The sequence below is a fragment of the Tachypleus tridentatus genome, chromosome 4 (genome assembly GCF_004210375.1).
Source record: "Tachypleus tridentatus isolate NWPU-2018 chromosome 4, ASM421037v1, whole genome shotgun sequence".
NCBI classification, from domain to species: domain Eukaryota; kingdom Metazoa; phylum Arthropoda; class Merostomata; order Xiphosura; family Limulidae; genus Tachypleus; species Tachypleus tridentatus.
The window spans coordinates 82280962-82303509 of record NC_134828.1 but is presented as its reverse complement, the minus strand read 5'-3'; the positions used below and the strand labels follow the sequence as shown (position 1 = coordinate 82303509).

The following is a 22548-nucleotide window of genomic DNA, read 5'->3' as shown; positions in this document are numbered from 1 at the left end:
GCACTTATTGCCGAGTTGGAAAAACCAGTTAAGTTATAAGACATTACATTTTTTGTGTTTCTACCTGAATATTTTAAATCCATAAAAGGTCAGTAAAGTACTGACAATAACCCACCAAAAATTAAAGTTAACTTTTATTAAGAATTTGGTTAAAAGAAAAAAAAGAGTACAAGATCCACACATAAGTATTACATTTCTTGTTTTGTATGTACATATTTTATTTATTGTTACTAAAATGTTAAAATTACAAACTTAATAGGTTAGATAACAAACAAAAATTAAATAAAAAAATGTTATGAGGCATTCACACAAGCTGCCCCTGAGTTATTCAATACATTGTTTTACCCTACCTCAAAATATCTGCTTCCCAAGTGTTCATAATTTTGTTACGCATTTTTAGTAGTTACATATGGTACAAAAAGCAACAAACAATAAAATTAAATAAAACCAGATGTATAATGTTACAAGCCTAAAGTTGTTTATAAATAACTTTCACTTTCTGTTACAATCTGTAGTTATTCTAGAAAGAAAAGAACAGTAATTTAGTTTTATATTTTTTGTATGGTAGTTACACCTTCAGTAAAATGGGCTATGCCCATGTACACCAAACAACAGATACAATATAAAGTCTTGCAGAAACAATTCTGATATTTAGTAAGAAGGTTTTAGATGTCACATAAATGAAAGTTGAAAACTGTAATTTTAATCTTAACATGAAAACAACATTGCACTTAGGCTAATGAGTTTACGTAAAACTATTATTTCATAAATTACAGACAAATATTTAGTAAAAATAATTTAAACATCTGATTTTTTTTATGTATAAAAGATCTGTAACATTTACTAAAAATTTTTCAGATTTTGTGAACGTACACTTATCACATTAAAAGTTGATATGTATAGTTTCATAGTGGTTGTGGTCAAAATGACAGCCTGTATATGGAGAGTTCATAATCCAGTTTACAACTTGAAATGTTGTTCTTTAGTTAAAATAGTATACGTATCCCATTTGACACTGAAAAACTTTGAAGTGTGTACTATTCATTACAGAATAACAAAGAAGAAAATACATCTGTACTTATGGTCATTTAAATATATGTTTGGACAGCTGGTTGCTGGAGAATCAAAGAAAACAATAAATATTAAAGCAACACATTAGAAACTGAGAATTTTGACCTTAAAGGCAAAATCAGGATTCTTCAGTATTTTAAAAATAGTTAGTGGCAGAGTAGATAATTCCATAAATGCAAAATAAAAGATTGGAATAATAAATTTTCAAACAAAGAATAATAAAATTTATGAAACAGCAGGGCTGATGATATTTTAGTAATTAAAAATTTGTTAAATAAGATTATGGACAGCAAAAAATATTCTAAGCTAATAGTAGACATATATCACAACATTGAGCTCCATAACTTAATTCTAATAAAGAAATAATTTTTACTGAAGAACATTCACACATGAGCTTTCAAACCTCAAACCTTGTTGTTTTTATATTCAAGTTTTCATTTCTAACGTTTTTCACTGCTTGCAGCCAAACTATGGGCAGATAACACAATATCTTATGTTCACTGCTAGCAAAATTCCATCATAAAGAGAACTAGTTCAAATTGGACCATTACGTTTTTCCAATATTTCCTGTGTTGAAGCACAACCTTTCAACATCATGCCAATGCAGTGTGTACAGCATGACTTTCATTGATATTTATAACATATGTTAAAAATTATCTATAGCAGTTGAAACCAAATTTCCATTCAATTTTATTCTTTTATATTAAAAATTGATTGAATACGAGTCATGTTTGTTTAAAAATAAAACAATATGTACTAAAATCACAAATACTTATAACATCTGTCTCAACTGGACTATTGTTTTTCAGCTGTTACCTCATTTTTGTTTATATTAGACAGGTCTATAACTAACTTAATTTCTTCATCCTGTAAGAGATTATTTTAGACAAAGTCATGTGACTTTACTATAAACCATGAGCTCTTTAAGTCATAATTGGGCATGTTAAGCACGTGGTGACACACAGCCCTACTGAAAAAAAAAAAAAGAGAGAGAAAATAATAATCATAATACTGATTATAATTAGTATCTTTCCCAAGTTCAGCATATAAACAGAAGAAAAAGGTAAGATCTGGCTCTAGTTATAGACTTTATGTCAAGTTTATTGTATAGGAACTGGGATACTTTCACATTAGGTGTCTACAATATGTTGGCAATAAATGTCAGCAACAAATGGACAGTATACAATCCACTTGTTTCAAAAAAACGTTCAAAACAAGTCAAATATACATACAAACATTTATTTTACAACTGGTAGCAATGTTATATATAAAGCTTTATATAATTCTCGTTCTTAAACGTCCACACAGGGTTGTTCAGTTACTTTAGAACTCAACTGGTTTGGTTTGTTTTGAATTTCATGCAAAGCTACGTGAAGGCTATCTGCGCTAGCTGTCCCTAATTTAGCAGTGTAAGACTAGAGGTAAGGCAGCTAGTCATCACCACTCATTGCCAACTCTTGGGCAATTCTTTTACCAGCGAATAGTGGGATTGGCTGTCACATTATAACACCCCACGGCTGAAAGGGTGAGCATGTTTGGTGTGACGGGGATTCAAACCCTTGACCCGGAACTCAACTCACAAGAAATTTTTTTTTCTTTACTCTGTTTCTTATTACATAATCTGTGACAAATTTATTTACCCTACCCCATGGGTTACCACAGTTGTATCCAGAACTTAAAATAATTATCTCCTTTTTATCCAAATCTACACAGATAGATTCAACTGTCTCTGTTATTACACTACCACTGTGAAACTCACTTTAAGTGTTGTCCATTAAGGTTAAACTGACCGTAATGCAGTCTTACTTTGCTTATACTAGGTTAATGTTTTCTGATTTAACTTTTTCTGACTTGGTCTTATATATATTCTAACTATGCCCTAGAACTTTTTTACAAACTATGAAACACCATGATATAATATTACTCACTTAAGGCAACAAGAAAAATACAGAAGATTTGAGTAATGTGATATAAAATTACAACACTTGAACTACACACACAACATCCAACTCTTACCAAGTTATGTAACAAAATTTGTCATAACTTTCACCCTCAAAATAATTACTTTTAACATCATTGTTGTGAAAACTAAATAATTGAAATGATCATTAAATATTAGATCACTAAATGAACTAAATAACAAATCTTATAGTAAACAGTCTTCTATACCCAACACTTTAATAAACAGGTGAATTTGCTTGTTTCAGATAACTGTGACATGACTACTATAACCACTCAGGATAAGAAAAATATATTGTATAGTATTTTTGTCAGAAAATACCAGAAATATCATCTTACAATATCTCTAAAAAACTAATATGAAGAGAAAAACCTTCATGTGGTGGTATACTTAAGAGATATTTCTCATCATTTCTACTTTATTAAGAGTATATCTACATAGGAAATTTTGTATAAAGTGTGAATCGACTGTAGTTTTTGTTTTATTTGCATGAAGAGTTCTATATGAATTAATTTCTTTTCATATGTTGTTGTTTTGTGTTATGAGGTACACAGCAGCATTTAAAATTAACACAAATAAGCTACCAACAATATAAAATCATTATTAAGGCTAAAATTAAACTTACATTTCAAAGCAAAAGTTTTGAAAATTTATTATAGGCAATCATCTGTGAATCTTATGAGATAATACCTTCAACTTTTAATACATTGTTGGTAATTTTATTCAGAGCTGGAATATCAATTTTAAAGTGTCTACATATAATAATTTTCCCAAAAGTATGGAATATTAATAGTATAACCATTGAAGCTGTTAATTATATACATAATCTGTTAGTTATGAATAAGGATTATACTATGTGATAAAATATATTAACATATAGTTTACAGTAATAGTTAATCGTTTGAAGAAAGACTTTTAAATGTTTCACTTTCATGTCATTTTAAAACATCAAAGGTTTTGTCATGTGTGTATTTTTGTTTTGCTATTTTAAGAAACGTTTGGAAGGCAATGATGGTTCAATTAGGAAAGCAGTTATTAAGCTTTAAATATAAGAGCTAATTCTTAAAACTAAACACACACACACACATACATACATACATAAGCAGTTAGTTCTCATTCAACACAGGGGATACATTACTTGGGCAACTCATGTTGAAGCAAATCTGTGTTGGAGAAGCTCAACACCTTATAGGATTGACAGGGATATAGAAACAATTGCATCAAGTCTCAGCTAAATGTTTACATATGACCTTTTTTCACACAGATAAAATGCCTTATCTATACAGTATTGTAAATGAACTGTGAATATAAAATCATGAGCATAACAACTTTCATATGTGATTTGCTGTACCTATAAATGAAAATATGTTAAATAAAATAATACAGTTCTGCATTTTATTGTAACATTTACATACGTCTGAAGAAGACAAAAATCTTTCACTGATGGGAGGAAGACTTGCAATGATGATGATAACAGACATGGAGGCTGAAAAGTTAGTTTAAGACCATTGGATCATCAGAATAATCAGCCTCAAACTCCAATTAAGCAGATGTAAAAGTCAACGAGATGGGGTCAGATAATGTTACATTGGCTGACTTGAGCTTCATAAAGTCAATGATGTTCAACTGTTTGATTTTCTTCTGTAAATCTTTTAAATCTAATGTTTCAATCCATTATGGAACCAATGTCTAGAGCCATTTCTGTGAGCTCATCTGTTTGCACAGGAAATTGGACACAGCCTTTGCTGTGAGGATAGGTTTAGCAGGTTCTGTCTTTCCAGCATTTTCATCACTACCATTGGAATCTATCAATGCTTCAAGTTCTTCATTTGTTGACTTTTGGTAATGGGATTCCAGATGCTCAACCATCTCTGCATCCCTTGTATTATCACACCCGTCACCTCTGATTTTTTTAGTGATCTCACGACATTGGCAACTTCCCTCCCAATCATCAGAAAGCCCTTGAAACTGTTCACAACTTCAGGCCAAAGATGATGTCATCATGCACTTATGGTACTCTTTCATCTCATTCTATGATATTTTAGTGATTTCAATACAGTCCTTAATGTTATACGTTTTCCAAAACTTGGTTAAGTTTTTGAAAACTTCAGAGTCTATAGCTTGGGTTGGACACGGGTAGACATTCCTTGTATGGTTAGACTTGAATGTGTTTATTACTCCTTGGTCCATCAATTGCAGGACAGATGTGGTATTTGGAGGTAAAAATATTATCTTCATATTATGATGGCTGAATTATAGTGTGTCAGTGCCATGGACAGGAGCATTATCCAAAACTAGAAGAACCTTCAAGTTGAGATTATTCTTCATCCAGTATTCTTTAACCTTGTGCACAAAATAATCTTGCAACCAGTCACTGAATACCATTCTAATTATCTAAGCCTTTTGAATTTGAACAAACAACAAGCAAATGTCATTTATTCTTGCCTTTTAATGCTCATAGGTTTGCAGAGAAATACACTAACATAGGCTTGCATTTAAAGTCACCTGCTGTGCTCATGCAAAAAAAGCAAAGTGAGTTTATCCTTAAAGGTCTTAAACCTGGATGCTACCTTTTGTTTCTTGGTGATGTATGTCCTGTTGTGCATCTTCTTATAAAAGAGCCCTGTCTCATCTGAATTAAAAACCTATTGAACATCCTATCATTTCTCCTTAATGATTTCAAGAAACTATGGCTTAAACTGTGCAGCTGCATCTCTATCATTTAATCCAGCTTCTGGTATGCAGGTTAAAGAGTTGCTTAAATTTTGGCAAATGAGCATTAACTTGCCTGAAACTCACTGGCATCCACAGCACTTCCATCCTCATTGGAGACTACACATTTATAAAAATTATGTGCTTTTCTCACATATAAATATGCTATCAACAACAAAGCTTTTTTTTTGTTCACTTATCAACAAATTCAATAATTTGTTTTTTTCTTGAAAGGATTCCTGCTACATATTTGAGAAAACTTAGCAGTTATAGATGCAGAAGCCTTAACATTTGCACGGATTTTTTTTTTCACTACTCCTAACTGTGTATATGGAAGACTCATTCATGCCTCATTCCTGGCTTATGGATGTTGCACTCATCCCACTTACTTAGTAACTTATCACGGATCTGAATTTTCTCAGCTAATATCATAGCTTTACAATTTTTCTTAGCCTCACTAATACTTGGAGATGCTTTATTTTTTTACTTCATACTGCCATCTAAGGGTATTTATGAAAAGCAGAATAAAATCACAAAATACTCTATAGCATTGAACTTAGCCCAATTACATGTGGTGGAGATGGAGTGAGGCTCAGGAAGCTGGAGATTGTTTATTTCTGTCCTTATAGGTATTTTTTACTGCACAAGCCACAGGGTTTGTGTGTCTTAAATTCTAAATTTCTATTAAACTACTTTTTATTTATGTTACACCACATAGTACAGCAAAAAATTTAAGCTAATAATCCATATTTTGATAATATACAAGTCCTAAGTTCTTAATTTTATCATGTAATATTAAAAAAAACATCCTGAATTTCCCCTAGTGTTACATATATGACCCAATTTCTGTAGGTATATTCTTTTCTCTATTGTATCCCCCACCCCCCTGTAATAATGAAATGAAATGTAAATTATTCACTATAAAATCATCTTACTTCAGACAAACCATAATCTTTATAGCCTTCAATTGGATTTGGTTACAGAACTATCAAATAGAAAATCAGAACACTCCTTCCACACTCACCTGTTATATCCTCTCCTTCAAGATTTGTTAATACTTTTCTCTTATGTTTAATTATAAATCATCTGTAACTAACAGAAAGTCAATGTTTGCATCTGTCAAATGACATATATTATGTTGTGTTCTGAACAGACAGATGTAAATTTCATTTACAATGCACAGTTTATTTCCATGGAATTGTTAACAAATAGCTAATACAAATTTGTAATAGCTCTTGTCACATAGTTAGAAAACCAGATACATTTTGAGAGTTAAGGGAAGTTATCTACTTTCTGCATGTTATTATATAAGCCTGTGTTTTGTAGTGCATTATTTAATTATAAGATGTAATTATATGTAGATGCATACTGTTACAAGCTTAAAGCTACTTAGGATAAGTGAATGTAGTTTCATGTTACAATTTGAAATCATTTTGGAAAAAAAAGTAATTTAGATTTATTGGTTATTTTTGGTAGTTATGAAGTTAGTTAAATTGACCAATCCCAAAAGAGATAAAATAGAGAAAATAACATATAAAATATAAATTTCACTGAAAAAAAAAAATTGAAACGTATTTAGGAGGTTTAAGACAATTTGAGATTGTTGAGATGAAAAAATGTATTTTTAAATCTTAACATAAAAATTATTTTGCACACATACTATTCAAAACAAATACTCAACAAATTCAAGGACAAACTTTTATTTTAGTTTATTAAAAATACTTGAATAAAAAATGTGATTTTGTGTATGTAAAAGGATTTATAATGTTAACAGACTGCCAAATTTCTTGAATATGCGCATAATATATTGAGAGTTAGAAGTATTAAACCTATAAAGAATTTAAACAAGTACAAAAAGGAGACACAGTCAAATTAACCAAACCCATGTTGAGAGAATTATAACAATCTAGAACACACATTTGTTTGCATGTTGGGTGAACCATTTATAATCAAATCTTTCATTTTCAGCAGATAATTGGTTGCTTTTCTTTTTACATGTATAAGCGAATCCATGTTCGATAAACTCAAATTTTTAATATACAGACAATTCTATTTCTAATTTTGAGGCATATATTTAAAGAATATACATGGATTGATAATTTTTTTTAAGGGAATACAGAAATGAAAACTTATTTGAAAAGTAATTAATTATTCTTTATTAATAGAAACAGTTTTATAATAACTACAATAAAAGATATTTCTAGTTTGTTCAAGGAAACTGAATTTCAAAACCCTCAATTTAAACTTTTGTATCTTGATTAGTTTAAAATTGATGTTAATTCTTAATTTGAAGTTTCATAGTAAAATGTTTAGAGAAACCATGAGAACTATTCTTTTTGATTCTTAAGAACTGTTTTGAAAATATGCATTTGCTTGTTTGTTGATTTCATGCAAAGCTATTCAAGAGCTTTCTACACTAGCTCTCCTAAATTGGAAGTGATAGACTAGCAGAAAGGCAGCTAGTCATAACCACTCACTGCCAAATCTTGGGCTACTCTAATTGAACAGTTGGATTGACCATCACAATATAATGTCTCTAAAGTGAAAGGGCAAGTGTATTCAGTGATAGGATTCAGACCTGCAACTTATAAACAAATGAAGACTTAAGCAGTATTCCTCATGTTGAGCAACTGATAGATGGAGACAAAGTTGAAGAAGACAAATGCATAAATTCTGAGCTTTTTAAAGTAAAATTGGGAAGTTAAAAGAATGGTAAGGCTCCTCGGCCAGATGATATCTCCCTAGAGGGTTTTAAAGTAGGCCAAGAACTGGATTTGAGAGTCACATGCACGGTGGTTTGTAACTCCTCAAACAGTGGACAAGTACCAAAAAGCTGGAAATTAAATTAGCTAATGTCACTCCTATCTGCAAGGGAGGTAATAGAAATTGTCCCAGTTGTTTGATGTATTTTGAAAATGTTACTGCATATGTAGATGAGTGTGAGAGTGTAGATGTGGTGTATTTGAATTTTTAGAAATCATTTGACAAAGTGCCACGTAAAAGTATTTTAAAGAAACTTACCTAAGCAGGTATGAAGTATAAGTTAACTAACTGGATAGAAAAGTGGAAAGCAGAGGGTTGTTATAAATGGAGCTCTATCAAACTGGATTAATGTTGTAAGTGGTGTTCCTCAGGACTGAGAAACTTAGAACCATTGCTCTTTTTGATTTACATTAATGACTTAGATGAAGGAATGGTGAATAAATTATTTAAATTTGCTGATGATATTAAGATCTTGGGTGTTGCTGTCTGCAAAGAGAATGCTGCTGATTTACAAAATTATTTAGATCACTTAGTAAACTGGGCAAATAAATGGCAGATGAGTTTTAATTATTATAAATGCAATACATTGCATTTGAGTAATCATAATTTGAATTATAAGTATAATGTGGATGGTAATAACTTTAACAGTATCATGAAAGAAAAGGATCTTGATGTAAAAGCAGTATGCTGTTGTTAGTGGTAAGGCAAATCAGAATTTAGATTTTATTTACAGGAGTACTGAACACAAGTCAAAAAACATTACACTTTCATTGTATAGGCTACTGATTAGGCCAGATTTGGAGTATTGTGTTCAGTCTTGGGCTCCTTACCTGAAAAAAGACAATGAATTGTTGTAAAGGGATCAGAGGAGGGTTACAAAAATTATACCTGGGTTGGACAGGTTGTAATATAAGGAGAGTTTAAGATCCTTAAAGTTGTTTTCTCTTGAAAAAAAGAAGAGTTAGAGGGGATCTGATTGAAGTGTTTAAGACTGTAAAAGCAATTGATAATGTTGATGCATCAATATTTTTCACACTTAGGGGACACAAATATAGATTTAAGCAAGGTGGAAGCTGTCTTCGGCTAAGACAATTTTGTTTTTCAAATAGGATTGTTATAGCCTATTAAAGAAATTGTTTTTGAATGTTGTGGAGGCAGTAAATTTGAGTGAGTTTAAAAGAATGCTTGACAGATACAAGAATGATAAGGGCTGGTTTTAATTTTTTTTATTTTTAGTTTGGCTTAGAGAATGGAACAGCCAAGATGGACCAATAGGACCCTTGTTGTCCCTTAACATTATGTTATGTTATAATGGGAATTTAGTGCCATACCTACCAGGCCAAAATTATCCTTTGTAGGTTTCTTCTAATTCCATTACCAAAATATTTTAACAATACTTAGAATGAACGAAGTTGTTTCTTAATTTACTGATATCACACTTATAAAAATTGTTTGCATTACATCCAAACATTATCAAACAATAAACAAGCCAAACTACTGGAATTAATTTATCATGGATTCCACATTCTCTACATACACCATACAGATTTCAAATTACATCTATTTATTTAAACATGACTATTAACAAAATTAGCTTCACCTCAGGATGCACAATTTTCCCTGAAAAAATCCATCATCTCTGCATGTGTTAGAACATGAACTTTATCATTGTAAACATCATGAATCTCAACTTTTGGAAGTGCTTCCACAGACTGAAACATAAAAAAGTAACAAAATGAAATATAACTTGACAAAAGAGAATCTTCATTATTTTACAATCTCAATTATACATACCCATACATGCTAAGACTATTTCCAAAAAAAAAGATTCTTCACAGAATTTTTTTTATCTATAAACAATTTTATTTCTAGTTGTGAAGCATATATTTAATAAATCTGTAATATTTTGTTATTTTTAAAACTATACCTAATTGGATAACATTAATCTATATCACTGACACAAGATCTGCACTTTACCTGTATATCAAATTTCAAAATTTAAGTGAAAAAATATCAATCAATTTCAACAATTTTCTTATTCTAACTTATATTTTATCATTACATACCACTTATTTGGTGTAACTAATAAAAAAATTTGAAAACAAATGTTCCAACTTTAAATTCTGCATTGCCCTGTAGGGTCTCAACTGTAAACAAAGCATTTATCAACCTTTACTAAACTGTTCTGCTTAACAAAGTATGGGATAATTTATAATGGTTAAGAAACTATCATCTCTTAAAAACATAATGATTCCATGTGTGGTTTTTAATGTGATTTTTCCTTCTCTGTTGCTCCTTCCTAATGTTTTAGAATTTTGCCTGAAAAGTTACTAATAAATCTCAGGTTCACAAATAGTTAGAGCCAACAGCTAAGAATTTCTGGATAAAAGCACTTCCAATTAATCTATTTCAATATAAAGTAAATGAAATGGTTTTAAAAGTAATTTGTGGTTTGTCTACATATTATCTAACTGGGGTTCCAGTAAAACTGAACAAAGTATCCCAATGAGAAATTTATAACACTTGGAACAAATACCAAAAATTAATGAATTTTTATAGTTTCTTTTGGCCTTTTTTTAATTCCTGAAATGTTTTCTGTTGATATCTGGTTGAAAGCTTCTATGACAATATTTCAGATGAGTTATTAATTCTTGGCAAGTACAGAAAGCAACAGCAAACTATTTGAATAATTAAATCCTTTCCTCATACGAATTATAGTTGAGTTTATTGTATTAGCAACACACAGAAACAAATTAACTCAATATTTTTTGAAAATACACAATAACTTTTAAACACAAATATATATTAACCAATTTATCAAATTAAATTTTTTAAAGCAGAAACTAGATGCTATTTAGACATTTTTTTACATTTCATGCAGTTTGATTCAGTATGTTAACTATGAGAAGGAGGATATCAGCAATATCCCCTCAATCCAGAAATGGTTATTATATTAAAATAATCTTTTATGATGTTCTTTCATAATAAGGTATTGTAAGAATATTTTAAGAATACTACCAATTTAGTAGTTTTTTTATGACAATATGTTATTAATGATATAGAGAAATTAATTTTATTAACCATAGAAGGGGTCAGTTGTATAAATAAAAAGTTAACTATGATATTTTTTGCTAATAATTAAAATTATTTTTTTTCTGATTTAAGAAATAATGTCTATGAAAAACAAAAATAAATTTAAAAAAGTGTTTTTATGAGTCCTCTTGGTTGCAAAAAAATTATATTACATTGAAAGAATGTAATAAAACTTTTCCTTCCCCTCAGACAACAAATAAAAGAATTTCATAAACCAAAATGTATTCAATGTAACAAGGATTATCTACCTTAAACTTCCATATAAAGAAAACACTAAAGACAAAACAGTACCTGCTTTCCTACAACTAACAGATAAGGAAACCCTAAAGAGGCACAGTCTAAAATTCTCCGACCAATGGTCAGCTGTGTTCGATCATCTATGACAACATTGTCTGCTAAACCAGGAAAGTTAGCCAAAGCCATAGCAATGTGTTCTCCAAACTGACTGCATTTTTCTTCCTTGCTGCCTGCCTAAGAAAACAAAAATACTTAGAAATTATAAAGGCAATACAAAGGATTTAATAGAAGTTGAAATAAAAAGTAGTTATAAAATAAAATCTAGCTTTCTTAGTAAAGTTTAGAGTAGTGACTTGAAGATTAAAAATTAATGTCAGTAACACCATAAACAAAACTTTGTTAACTGTCAGGTAAATTTATGGTACACATATGTGCTATGCATTTCTATCTTCATGCAGTATCACAGTATATATTTTGAGTTTATAATTTATTTTGTATATGTGCAGGTTACACAACACATGAAGAAAAAAGGTCATTATGATGATTTTGTTCTATATTCCATTATTCTCCAGTGAATAAGACCTACTCTGCCTGAGAAAATACTGCGGTGATGGTACACATTGTGCAAAAATGTCGATAACAGTGATCTTCAATGGTCATTCAGATAGCTTCATGTATGTTGGAATGACCAGCCACATGGGTAGCACTGGCTATTCAGAGTAAATGTGACAATTCTTGCTAATTAATAAACACTGTACTTAATCAGTCTAGAACAGAATCTTGAAGGAGAAACTGTGTAAAGAGCAAATCCAGTAAAAGTAAGTCTCTATTTTTATAAATGCAAGTATATACAATATATTTGTGTTTCACATTTGTTGTAATAAAGACTGTATGTTTTATATTTCATGTTGTCCAGTCTTGAGAAGAGTGAATGCCTAAAGAGCAGGTGACCCAATTCTCACACTAGAGGGAAATTCAGGATTTTTTGAAATATTGTCTTATAACACAAAGAACTTAGAATAAATACAAAATTAACAATTTGGATAATTAGCTATGTTTTTGTGCCAAGTTTATTTACATACCATGATAATAAAGTAGTTTAATTACATTTTGAATATAACTCATAAAAACCTTGTAACTTGTGCAAAAAAGAATGTTGATTGCAAGAGGATTAAGCCTGGTATTCTGGTTTCAATAAACTCTATGACTTCAGCAATTAAAACTTCAGATTTTGCTGTTACATGATCCACTCACAGCTAAGACTCTCAAGATTAAGAGCTCTTAGACAAGAAACAGTGAGAAGCTAACACAGACTATCAGCAGAGACGATAAAGGTACATTTCCAGCTGTCTCTTATTAAATGGGGAAAAATAAACAATAATTTCTGCTGGTGTTAAACAACATTCTAATATTTCTAAGTTCTAGGTCAGCCATGCCCATTTGCAGTTAAAGTTGTGTTGCTAAATGAAAGTTTGATATTGAATGGCATGTTTATAACCAAAAAAAAGAACAGATTTTGCAGTATTCAGTTAGACACTGAAAAAAATCTGAGTAGGGATCTATAGTATCAAATAGAAAAGATGCTTAGTCCATTGTTCTCTTGAGGTATATATGGTGCTTGGCAAGTGTTTATCATCTTATATGTATTAGTTTCCTAAACAGGTTGCATTTAGGTTTTACATTTATATCTTAATTATTTATTACTTTTGTTTTTAAATGCATGTTTGAAATATTTATGACTTTTATACATTTAACTTATTGTACCTAAGCAAGATGGCATAATTTGTGTGTGTGAGCGAGATGTTTTGAATTTGTACATGAATGAGAGTTACCCTATAGAATAACAAACACCATGGGGACATGTTGACAGTGTTGGCATCAATAATAAAAGACAAATAACTAGAAAAGATAATTAAAAATAAACTACAAGTGAAAAGATAAAGAACTGAAACTATGCATTTGAAAAAAGAAGTCTCAAATCTATGCTAAGAAGTTACATTTTCCATTTCTTAATTTTAAAAAATTCATTACACTGTACATTGATGATAATATCTGGAGTTAATGATATAATTGAGAAAATGAAAAACAAAATATAAACATTTACCTTAAAACTTTTGATTTTTATTTAAGAGGTTCTAGAGATTATACAAATGAAGTGTGAAATTTGTGAGGTGAGAAATAGTATTTTTGTACTCATAATGAAAATCACATTGCATGTGAACTATTCAGAGTTTGAGTGCAAATAGCTCTGTTAAATATTTTTTTTTATTATAAATAGTAGACAAAATCAAAACTAGATATTTTATTTTTCTAAAACTACATAGGCTTAGGACCATTCAAGTCAAATTTAAAAGGATTTCATCAACTAGTTTCACTTTTGTAAAGAACTTTTATGACAGTTTCATACCTACTTATATTGTAGGTAAGTCATGGTCATGGCATTAAACAAATTGAAGAGCCATGACTTTAACTTGTATTAGGCTTGTTAAATTTCAAACTGCACTAAACTAGAAAATGTAATTTCTCTTAAAAGAGAAGTGGCCTTTTTACAAACTAAGCATTTTACAAACGAGTCAATCCCTCCATGGTAAGTCATAGCTGGGCAGTTAAGTAAGTTGCACTTCTTCAGATTGAAAGCAAAATTCAACAAATTCTCTGTTTTTCAGATTATAAGATGTTAAGAAGTTTTATCTTCACAGAATATGAGTGATAAAAACCTAACAATGGAGTATTACAGTTAAATGAAAGTCACTGAGAGGAGTACCTCAAATAGTATGTGAGTATTCAATAAAAATAAATAATCTGATGAATTAAAGATTTTCATAATTTTGGAGCTATTATAGATACTATTGATTCACTGCTCTGTGAATTCATGATTCAAAAGAACACAAAAGTCAAACATTACACTATGCAAATTGCCAAACGAATTTTAGGTCTTGTAGTAATGAAACCCCATACGAAAGATCTCTACCACATGCTAGGTCCTAATCAAGACTATTACAGGAACCTGCAAGTTTATTTTTTAAGTACACAGGAAATCATTGATATTTAATAATATACTTCATTTTTTTCACATGGAAAACAATTAAAAATGATATTTCAAGAAACAGCGAATAAAAATTTTGTGGATCTTGCCAAAGAGGGTTTGAAGAGAGAGAGAGAGAATCATAAGACCTTCTACACAATACACGCTTAAAAAATCTACTTCCACAGGGGCATTTTCACAGAAATTCCACAATGACAATGCTAACCTGCCTTTGAACAAAAATTCAAAAGTTAAACTGATGACTGATATAGAAACAGTTAAAAAATCCAGTACTGGAAATAATTATAGGAATGCACAGGTAATAAGTGTGTCAAAAATATATAATTGCAACTAAATAATCAATTTTTTATTTGTACAATATGTTTTTATAGAAAATAAAATAGCACTAGCATTTTGTATGTACTTTAATCAGAACAGAATGCTTTGTTTTTTAACTACTACAAGTTTATGAACATACAAATGTAAAGCATTCCAAATGTCCTGTGTTACTCCCACAGTTTGCTACATTGTTTAGTCATCTTTAAATTTCATAGTTTCTACTTACTCTCATATAACTTTGACAGTAATCACATCTAGATAAAATGTAGGCCTAACTGTGGTTGTGAATACTTCATCAGCCTTTTTTACTTCTAGATATCATTTCACCCCATTTGCTAAATGCTTGGAACCACTATCACTGCAGAAGAAGATCTCCTGCCCAACACAAGGCTTGAATTTGGTGGCCAACTATTTTTTGTCATCTGTTGCTCAGAGCCTCAAGAAATAAACAAGTACTTATCATAGAAAACATGAAATGCTTATGGATAATCAACCTTGAATACATATAATTTTGACAGAGATTGTTATGGCCTTGTTGGATCACTACTTCATGTATAAAAACAACTCCCTAATGACATCACATAAAAACTTAACAATTTCACCCACTGACTGGACAGCAAACAGAATTGTTCTTGTTATCAAACCAATCAAAGATAGATCCATGTAAGTAACCATTTCTGATCAAAAGTTAATATAATCATGTATCATTACTTTTAAAGAGTTGGGTTTTCTTCTTTAACCACATCTAGAACCAACAGTATCAGCTTCATATACCTTCTTTAAGTTTTCAAATAGCTTTTACTGAAACACGAACTTTCACATCAATTTGTTACATAGAATAGCCTTCAACATGCAAAACTAAAACTTTGATTTCAATATGTTTTTATTACATTGCATTTTCTGTTTTGAGTCATGTGTGTGTTCAAAACACTATTGCAAAGAACAGTATAACTATCTGTATTTTTATTTTTATAGGCATTTTCTGGTTGATTGGTGCAGTTCATTTTTCATACATTGAAAGGAAAGCATTCCATAGCATTTTTTTTTATACTCATCTATTTCATTGTGTCTGTAATTACATCTAATACTGTGTATAAATATATGTACGAAAATAGAAAATTCCATACCAAACTGCATTTGATTATTGCTTTGTATCAACCTCACTCTCAGCTACTTCCTCTTCCTCTTAAGATTTTAACATAAAACATATGATATTTGATGCTTATTTACTTACCTTTGGTAATATCACACACACTAAATAAGGAGCAAGCCTTAAAGGCCACCGTAGTTTGTCTTTTGATGATAAAGCTTCAACACTAGCCGATATAAGTCGCGTAATTCCAAGACCATAGCAGGACATCTGTAGAAGCCTAAAAATGAAATAGAAAACTTAATCATAAAAATGATATTTATACCTAAAAGATACATATATTTTAGATATTTTAAGACTCAAATGTAACACATTCCACTCACTGCAGTGCCTATGATGCTGCAAAGAATTAAACATCACAAAAGCCCGTCTTCAAAGAAAAACATTTTTCTATATTTTCTTTACAAATTATGTAAGTTGGGAAATCTGATGAACCAAAATACATCTTGTTTGTTAAATTTTGTAAAAGCTACTTCAGGGCTATTTGTGTTAGCCAACCTAATTTAGAAATAATAGACTAGGTGGAAGTCAGCTAGTCAACATCACTCAACACCAACTCTTTGGATACTCTAACAGAATATTGGGATTGATAGTGACATTACAATGCCCCAAAGGTTGAAATGATGAAGGTGTACAGTGATGGGATTCAAACCTGCAACCTAAAGACTGTGAGTTGAGTATCATAATCATCAGGTCACGCTAGGTCCACCAAAATACTAGATCTGAAAGTTAAAACATATACACAAAACAATTCAAACTTGCTTATATTGGCTCTTAGATTAAATTTTATCACACTATGAAAGAATAACTAGATTAAAAAATAAAAAAACATGACCAAACAAGTCTGGGCTTATAAAAATATTGCAACTTTATGAATTAACTCCAAGAAAAGTATTTTACCATAACCATTAAATAAAATTAAATTTTTAAAAAATTTGAAGGAGTATTCGATAAATACTCTGCAATATAATGCACTGAAAAAATGTTAATATTTTGGAGGAATATTTCAAGGGTATTTAAAATATAATACATATTTAATTGACCAAATTTACTCTTGGATTTAAAAAACAACAACATTTTTTCAGGTCTCAGAGAGACATGATTAAAGAAAATGCAACTAAATATATAAATAACTTAATTCTGAATCAAGTTCACAAAACTGCATAAAAAAGTATTGTTCAAAAAATATTATGTTGTAATCACTGCACATTAGATTTTAAAGCAAAGGCAAAATGCACTACGAATTCCAGAACTATCATCAAACTTACTATATTTAGTTTGAATTTTAAATGAGTTAGCTAAAATTAAAGTGTGTGTGTTCTTACAGCAAAGCCACATCGGGCTATCTGCTGAGTCCACCGAGGGGAATTGAACCTCTGAATTTAGCATTGTAAATCCATAGACTTACTGCTGTACCAGCAGAGTACAAAACTTAAGTGAAAAAAATGTGTTAGAGATGAAAAATGTATAAACTTTTGTAAGCAATACAATGTTTTAAAAAGTTACTTTTTTTTTAAAGATCTTCATTTTTCATGGTACTTTAAAACAAAATATTAATTTATGCATCTGCTTACTCTGGTTTTCCTTTTTTGTTGGTATAATGTGCTTTGAATACTTCACTATAAATGGAGCCTAGAAAAAAGGCATGTCCAACCTATAAAAGAATGAACTATTAAATAACAGACTCAGCAGCAGGTGGAAAAAATTCAGCATTGAAACATATTGGCTTGTCTAATAAATTGAAGTACACAATATTTTTGAAAAATATTTTGAAAAAAATAAAACAAACAATTAAAATAATAACAAGAAATAAATTCAGCTTTTGGGAAAACAGCATGAATTTTTTTTAAACTATTTGCTTGGTTTATTTTCTTTTTTTGTAGATTTTTTCATTTGTTTATAATGCTTCAAACATTTTTTTCTCTTGTTAGTTTTTTTTTGTTTATCATCAGGAAACTTTTTGTTTGTTTTTATTATTCTTAATTTAGATATATACTTCTCATTTCTTGTGATTAGTGCATTCATAGTTTTTAGCTTTTTGTTAAAAATTTTTGCTCTTCTCTTTACTTGCATTTCCAACTTATAATAGTAGGTGTTGTATACTAGAACATTATATTGTTTTGAATTATAAGCAAGGTGACCAAAAATGTCAGGTGGTCAAAACTAGGATACTGTTAAGTGTTGTGACAGTAAGAATACATCCTGACAGTATAATGTTCAACATAAATGATGGCAAAACCTGAGAACATCACATTTCTCACTAATTATGTGACTGATGGTGTCAAAGCAACAGGACAGCAGAGTGTTGTTTATATTGTTCAGAACAATTTGAAATCGCACTTTGCATTAACCCTACAGTCACAGATCCACTTTCTGCATGCCACAAGGCTTTACTGAATTACGTTAAAAATTTCGTAACCAATTTTAGTGTCAATGTATATGTTAATGAAACTGGCATTGTAATGTGCATTATAATTCAGTGTTTTATACATATCACTAAGTTTTAATTCTTTTGTTTCAAAAGAAACTCTTTAAATTAAATTTTTTTTAATCTTTTGTTATTTTATTGTCCTATGATGCAGAAGCATATACAAGTCATAAATTATTGTCTCTATAACTTTAAAAATCCATCTTGTACAATAAATATCTATGTCTAGACAGAAACAAGACTAACTAATCTATTTAAACTTCATTCTTTAAAATTATTTTTGGAAAATTCCAAGAAAGGAAATATAAATTTCTTGGGAACTCTTGACAGAACCCATACCCACAGAGATGTGACTTCACATACAACTGTACTTATTTGAGACAGATGGACTTCTAACAGCAGAAAGAGCTCATTTTAAAGGTAAAATCCCCAATGGTTATTTTAAAATTGGTGCACAGAATTATTTACAAAGTATAACAAATCATTTATTAGCATTGTTGCTATTTTTGTCCTTGCAATAATAGAACTTGGCATTGTTTCTCACCTAGAAATATGTTAATTGGATAGACAGTTAAATTGTATTTAGGTTTTTGTCTTATATTTCAGTCAATTAGGTGTTATTTGTATTTTAAAATGTATATTTGAAATATTTAATACTTTTTAAATATAATGCAAAGTTTGCCTCCTTTTATGAACCTTAGTGTAGAATGGGAGTGCAACAACATTCTGCTAGAGCCTAAAGTATCACTGGAGGACACCTACTGACATATGTTATGGTAAATAATAATGCCAAAGAAGAAGAAAAGAAAAGAAAACATTAAAAACAGACTACATGTGCAAATGTAAAGACTTGCAATTAAGAATATAACCTAAAAAATCTTTTATAATTATTTGACAAAAAAATAAAATTAAATGGGAAGTAAATTTATTCTATTACTTAATTTTAAACATTTTATTGCACTATACATTGATAATAAAAATATTCAGGTTCTGAGTGCAAGTAATTAAAATAAAAAATAACAAATCTTTAATTAAAATAATTTCATTTTTTCATGTGAAAATACTTGTAATCTAACAAAATACTCCTAATTTTTGTGAAGGTACATTAATAAATTTCAGAGTTACTGTATCTTTTATCAAACCAGTGTCATTCTGCATACAAACTAAGTCCAATGAACCCAAACAATAATCACATGGTTAATATGTTGGTTACAATTCACACTTTTCATCTCTAGTTACTACAAGAACTGCCAAAAAGGTAGATTATTAGTTTTCTACAAAACCAAGTGGAAAAAAAAAAAGTTAAAACTTAGATATTTGATATGTCTTAAAATATCTATTTGGGACATCAGGAAAGATAGGTCCTAACTGGGATGTGTGCTCACTACAGTTACAAGTTTTGTTTAGCAGAGAGATTGCAGGTTTGATGTAGTAACTGAACCTCAGTACAGAAGATACACAAAATGCTACTCATGAATTTGACAGTAATAAGTTACTGACACTCACATAATAGTACAGTAAAGGCTACTAAAAAGTTTATGACAGCACTTAAAATCAGCACTTTGATATAAGATATATTACTATATACTGGAATAGTGGTACAAATAAAAAAGCAACTGAATCACTCACCATCATACTAACCAAGTACTTGAAAGTTTTGGTTCTTGTTTTGGGAAGGCCTGATGAGTTGCAGAAATTAACCAATGAAGTGTCAGAACCACTTGTGGGTAGTTACGAACGCTACTTGGTAACTCATACGAATACAGAGAAAATATTGTATAAAACTCAAGTCTAGAGCTGAAAGTTCAATTCTGCATGATAAAGTTCTCAAGGAAGTTCCATGTAATCTTCCAGTCATCCAAGTTGATCTCTAATTTCATCATTTCACTTGATGTAATTGACAGTAAAGTCATAACCCCAATGACTAGCCTAAGGGTTTGCTGTGACACTAAAGATAATAGCATTGATTCTAGAGAATTTGTAACTGCTCCAAATACTTATTTATGTTTCTTGGTTTACAGTTTTATGGAGTCCTAACAGAGTGAGATGAAATTACTAAATAATAAGTACTGTTATGGATTTTAAGATCTGACAGCTCACCTCTATTCCTTGACTTTTCTTCATATGTGATTTGCACACAGGACAAGTTGATATATTCCCTGCAAGCCAAGAAATACTTGTTATACATATATGTCTTCAAATGTTAATAAAGAGAATCATTCAAAATTTGAAACTTGTTGAATACATTTCCTCCAGAAAATTACTATGACAGAAAACAGCCAGACAAGATATCATTAAAACACTTAAGAGTTAATTCCAAATAATAATATACTAGCCATTCCATATGAGTAAAAACCATTGTGAGGTAGCAATAACAGACAGGCTTCAACCATGTTATGGAACTGATTACAATTACATGAAAAACATGTCTGAAAAATTAAATCTTAACATACTCTTTAATGTAAATTATAGTGTTGCTACCTTATATAAGAATTACACAATGAATAGATTAGCATAATTTTACAAGAAAATTAACAAAAATCTGTAAATATTGTTTTAACATTTTATGGAATGTGTTCCACATAAGTAAATCAATTCCATGCTCACTTCTGGCTGTGTCAAGAATAGAAAAAAAAAGGTTTTTAATGTATATCAAAGATATATAATCAGTAAATTGTATGTTATTTTAATTCTTTGGATATTTATGAAACTCACCTTGCAACTCAACATTTGTTCTAAAGTCACAGCTGGAAAAAATAACAAGAAAGTTAACAAGGTAAAAAGAATCTAAGTTTTCTCACACATGTCAAGAAATTGCAAAGATGAAAAATCCTTAAATATACCATACATGTAAACTCATATTTCAATCCAAAATTCGTATGTTAATAAAAATATTCTTTGTTACCACTTTGTCCTTTCATGTAGTCACTAAACATCTTTAGTTAATACACTAGGCTTAATAAAATTGTCAATCAGTAATGCATTGAAACTACAAGGCTTTTTATACAACATTAACCCCAAGTATACACAAAATCCATATCACAGTTATTGATGTCATACACCAACCTAACAAACAATAGTAGACAATTCTAAGTTATTAAAAAATTAAGTCTAACTAGTACACACTACAATAAATTTACCTACTGCCAATGACAATTGGGACAAACTTTTACTACAATAAACTTACTTTGTACACACTTGTAGTTGGTCTTCTCCTATCTCTGACAAGATATGGTATTCATGAGAATATTTTCCTCCTATGTTTCCTGTTGGCCCATGAACTGTTCATTATAAAAGTGAAGTTCTTAGACAGGTGAACATTTCAGTGAACATGTTAAGTGTTTATAATAAAACAGCTTACAGACTTTTAAGTATATTACATTTTATAAGCAAAAGAAAATTGTAGCAGATCACAATAAATTAAAAATGGATTTCAGAAAACATATTTCTAAACTTAATACAGTTTCTGAATGAAGAAAATAAAAAGTTAATTCACATGTATATAAATCATTTTAAGCAGATTCATAATATTTTAGAATATCTGTATCTACTAATCTTACAATTTAATACATTACAACTCAACAGTAAAATATATTTTTTACTAATAACCTTTCACAACATGTAAAGAGAGCTGTTTGAATATCCTGTCATATGCTTCACAGACTTCAGCATAAGTAGACTGTGCTTCTTCCTCTGATACATCAAAGCTGTACATGTCTATATGAAAACATTTAAACAATTTTTTATTACACAACTTGCCTTTAATAAAA

General features: G+C 29.9%; 1 protein-coding gene across 8 annotated transcripts in view; it reads right to left on the bottom strand.

Moving 5' to 3' along the window:
• Nucleotides 1-193: 193 nt before the first annotated feature.
• LOC143249558 (putative proline--tRNA ligase, mitochondrial) overlaps nt 194-22548 on the bottom strand; it is a 45702-nt gene continuing 23347 nt past the window's right edge. For 7 of the 8 annotated variants that reach the window (XM_076499618.1, XM_076499616.1, XM_076499619.1 and 4 more), the window contains 8 exons: nt 22388-22495; nt 21966-22059; nt 21494-21525; nt 20879-20937; nt 17925-18004; nt 16435-16570; nt 11891-12070; nt 194-10218 (listed from right to left, as the gene is read on the bottom strand). In XM_076499618.1, the coding sequence (XP_076355733.1) occupies nt 10108-10218; nt 11891-12070; nt 16435-16570; nt 17925-18004; nt 20879-20937; nt 21494-21525; nt 21966-22059; nt 22388-22495 (800 nt within the window). In that variant the 3' untranslated portion in view covers nt 194-10107. The remainder of the gene's footprint in view (nt 10219-11890; nt 12071-16434; nt 16571-17924; nt 18005-20878; nt 20938-21493; nt 21526-21965; nt 22060-22387; nt 22496-22548) is intronic. The other variant, XM_076499617.1, reaches the window with a different exon arrangement.